The following is a 4,506-nucleotide window of genomic DNA, read 5'->3' on the forward strand; positions in this document are numbered from 1 at the left end:
TGTATATATGTGTTTATGTATATGTGTGCATTGTAGGATTATCAAATAAATTATTTAAACTTTCATTTGAAAACAGAAAAATTCACTGCAGGTGTTTCTGAATACATTTTTACACCACAGAAAAGTATAAGTTGACATAAGTCTATTTTCAGAGACTTCTCTTTAACCCTGGACATCAACTCAGTTCCTTCTGTCCTAGGGATATGGGAGACAATATGACCTCTGTCACTGAGTTCATCCTCCTGGGATTTCCTCTTGACACAAAGACTCAGATGCTCCTCTTTGGGCTCTTCTCCCTGCTCTATGTCCTCACCCTGCTGGGGAACGGGGTCATCCTGGGGCTTATCTCACTGGACTCCAGACTGCACACCCCCATGTACTTCTTCCTCTCACACCTGGCCATCGTTGACATGGCCTATGCCTGCAACACGGTGCCCCAGATGCTGGTCAACCTCCTGAGTCCAGCCAAGCCCGTCTCCTTTGCTGGCTGCATCACACAGACCTTTCTCTTCCTGACATTTGCTGTCACAGAATGTCTGCTCCTGGTGGTGATGTCCTATGATCGGTATGTGGCCATCTGCCACCCCCTCCGGTATTCAGTCATCATGAGCTGGAGAGTCTGCATCATGCTGGTGGTGACTTCCTGGACCATTGGAGTCCTTCTGTCTTTGGTTCATCTAGTGTTGCTTTTACCCTTACCCTTCTGCATCACCCAGAAAATCGATCATTTCTTCTGTGAAATCATGGCTGTTCTCAAACTTGCTTGTGCAGATACACATATCAATGAAATAATGGTATTGGCTGGATCGATTTCTATGCTAGTGGGACCCTTCTCCTCAATTATAATCTCATATATGTGCATCCTCTGTGCCATCCTTAGGCTCCAGTCTGGGGAAAGGCAAAGAAAAGCCTTCTCCACCTGCTCATCTCACCTCTGTGTGGTTGGACTCTTTTATGGCACAGCCATTATCATGTATGTTGGACCCAGATATGGGAACCCCAAGGAACAGAAGAAATATCTTCTCCTGTTTCACAGCCTTTTCAATCCCATGCTCAATCCCCTCATCTATACTCTTAAGAATTCAGAAGTAAAGAATGCCATGAAGAGAGTGCTGGGAATAAAGAGAGTTTTATGAAGAGATGATCACATCAGGGTTGACAATGACCTAGGAGGAAATTATTTCAAAAGCTCTCAAGCCCAACCCTACATAAGATTATCTGAGATGCTTATTAAAAATAAAGTAAATCTCCTGACCCACCATTAGATCACTGATTCAATAGATGTGGGAAGTATTTTAGAAAACTGCACCTTTAAATATTATCATTATCCAAATATTACCAATAACAGTTTGTGATGCTACTGAATGTTATAGACCAATATCTGGATATCACAGATCTAGAATAATAGTCTTTATAATTTCTTCATCAAGCTATGTTCCAGCCCCAGTCTCCCAAAATGCTTTCCTCAAATCTCCAGCTCTTTTTTTTTTTTTTTGTGGTTTTTTTTTTATTATTATTATTTTTTTTTTGTCATACATTGATATGAATCAGCCATAGATTTACACATATTCCCCATCCCGATCCCCCCTCCCACCTCCCCCTCCACCCGAATCTCCAGCTCTTGAAGAGGGCTTTAAAAATAAATTCTGGGGTCAAATGAGTTTGAGAGTTATTGCGTATTAGATGACTCATTTTAGGGGGCTCACAATTCATACTATCACAGTAAAAACTGTAAAAATTCCTATGGTAAATACAGAAAAATTCTATTCCAGTTGTTAGCCAGTGTTTTCCAAACTTACTTGATCACATGAAATTTTTTAATAACGTTTCTTTAGAAATTTATTAGAACCGGAAATCTTGATATTGATTGATTCATTGTGAACACTTCCTGTAACTGTCTTCTCGAATCAAATGATTTTTGTTCCTGCAGAGTGATCCTGTAAAGAGGATGTAGGTCTAAATATGTAGTGCTCTTCTCTACTATCCGGAAATGATAAATCCAACCTTCTACTTCTTGGAAAAGTATTCCAAAATACATCTCAGGAAATGATCTCATTCAGTTTCACAGTCATCTAAACTTGAGATTTAAAAAATTTATTCTACATATATTTTCCTACTTACCCACTATATGAAATCAATCTATTTTTCTCGTTCAAGGATATAAAGAGAAAACCAAGTTTCTTAAAGGAATCTGAAAGAATTTGCAAAGCTGATTACCTAACTAGTGTATAAGCTTTAGAAAAGTTTGATTGCTGTGTTTAGAAAATAGAGACATGGGAGAAGTTCTATAAGAGAACATTCATAGAAACAGGTGCAGGATAAATATGATGGGTGAAAAGGAAATGAATAAAGATAAAATGCCCAAGAGTCTAGTCGATCCTTTGGAGATTAAGAACAAAACAAAATAGGGAAAATACATGATTTATTACTCATTGGTTATTCTTACAATGAAAAAACCTCAAATGATAGCAACACAAACAGAAATTTCCCGATACTCTATGTAGAATGCCGTATAGATTACTATAATCTCAAAAGACAGAATAAGTGAGGTGTTTACACAGTTACAAAAATTTCCTCCTAGTGAAAAAAGACTTTTTTAAGTATCAATATTTTGAGGCTAAATACATAGACAGACAAAACTTTTAAGAAGTTTGTTAATCTGAGTTTTCTACTGCTGGAAGAAAATAACACTATTTTTAAGGGATATAAAAATAAATTGCATCTTTTGCCAATTATGCACTTTTAAATATTATTTTGGAGTATAGTCAAGTCCCAACCTCTTGGAAAGTGGTAAAGCTTGAGATAGGTAAAGGCTTTTAAGCACAGTTACAGAAGTGTTTCGACTATAGGTTAAACCCTAGAGTAGATTGAAGAAGTGAGTTCTGTCAAGCTTTAGTAGAGTTAAGCTCTGCTGAACAATTAAGAATTTGGGAGATTAAAAGAGATTAGTTAATTGTATCAAAGTTTTATTTATATTATTGAACAAATATCATTTCAACAAGGGGATCAGGATTCTTTAATGTTGGTTGGGGTTAATGTTTAGTCCTTAATGAAGTTTATACTTATGAAAATACTGTTCTAATCCTATTAACTAACCATTATCTGTGGGAATTTTTAGTGATCAGACTATGAGATCAAAATGAGAACATTAGTATTTATCCAGCGTGAGGCTTTTTTACTGGGAGGTTATGGTCACTGAAGAACTGACTGACTCTGAGATAACTCACAACATAATCATGTTTAATGTGGATGTCAATTTGAACCTTTATAATGATGGATATTTCCTCTCAGGAAAAGAATTACCTATACCCATTATCCAAGATCCTCCAATTTTCCTTTCAAAAATCTGAGAAATGAATTTAAAAAATAATGCTTCAATAAGCCTGGAGTCAGAGCTAAGGCATTTCAATAATACTGAAGGGTATTTTCTAAAATTAGAATGTTGTTCAGTTGCTCACTCATGTCTGATTCTTTGCATATGATGGAGTGCAACAAGTATTCTCTGTCCTTCTCCATCTCCCAAGTCAGTGATGCCATCCAGCCATCTTGTCCTCTGTTGTCCCCTTCTCCTTCTGCCTTCAATCTTTCCCAGCATCAGGGTCTTTTCAATGAGTTGGCTCTTCAAATCAGATGTCCAAAGTATTGGAGTTTCAGCTTCAGCATCAGTCCTTCCAATGAATATTCAGGACTGATTTCCTTTAGGATTGACTCCGTTGATCTACTTATAGTCCAAGGGACTCTCAAGAATCTTCCCCAACACTACAGTTCAAAAGCATCAGTTCTTCAGTGCTCAGGCTTCTTTATGGTCCAACTCTCACATCCATACATGACCACTGGAAAAACCATAGCTTTGACCATACAGACCTTTTTCGGCAAAGTAATTTCTCTTCTTTTTAATACACTGTCTAGGTTTGTCATAACTTTTCTTTCAAGGAGCAAGCGTTTTTTAATTTCATAGATGCAGTCACCATCTGCAGTGATTTTGGAGTCCAAGAAAATAAAGTCTGTCACTGTTTCTAATATTTCCCCATCTATTTGCCATCAAGTGATGGGACCAGATGCCATGATATTAGTTTTCTGAATGTTGAGTTTTAAGCCAGCTTATTCACTCTCCTCTTTCACTTTCATCAAGAGGCTCTTTAGTTCTTCTTCGCTTTCTGCCATAAGAGTGGTGTCATCTGCATATCTGTGGTTATTGATATTTCTCCTGGCAATCTTGATTCTGGCTTGTGCTTCATCCCGCATGGAATTTTGCATGATGTACTCTGCATGTGTGTTAAATAAACAGGGTGACAGTATACAGCCTTGGGGTACTCCTTTCCCAATTTGGAACCTGTCCATTTTTCCATGTCCAGTTCTAACTATTGCTTCTTGACCTGCATACAGGTTTCTCAGGAGGCAGGTCAGGTGGACTTGTAGTCCCATCTCTTGAAGAATTTCCCACAGTTTGTTGTGATCCACACAGTCAAAGGCATTAGCAGAAGTAGATGTTTTTCTTGAATTCCC

The 4,506-nt window shown here is 37.7% G+C and overlaps 1 protein-coding gene across 1 annotated transcript; it reads left to right on the forward strand.

Annotated features, from left to right (window-relative positions):
- Window positions 1–203: 203 nt before the first annotated feature.
- Window positions 204–1,136, forward strand: LOC133072951 (olfactory receptor 2A7-like). Its single transcript, XM_061166489.1, has one exon. The coding sequence runs from the start codon at window positions 204–206 to the stop codon at window positions 1,134–1,136; it is 933 nt and encodes a 310-aa protein (XP_061022472.1).
- The last annotated feature ends 3,370 nt before the right edge of the window (window positions 1,137–4,506 follow it).

The sequence above is a fragment of the Dama dama genome, chromosome 18 (genome assembly GCF_033118175.1).
Source record: "Dama dama isolate Ldn47 chromosome 18, ASM3311817v1, whole genome shotgun sequence".
Taxonomy (NCBI): Eukaryota; Metazoa; Chordata; class Mammalia; order Artiodactyla; family Cervidae; genus Dama; species Dama dama.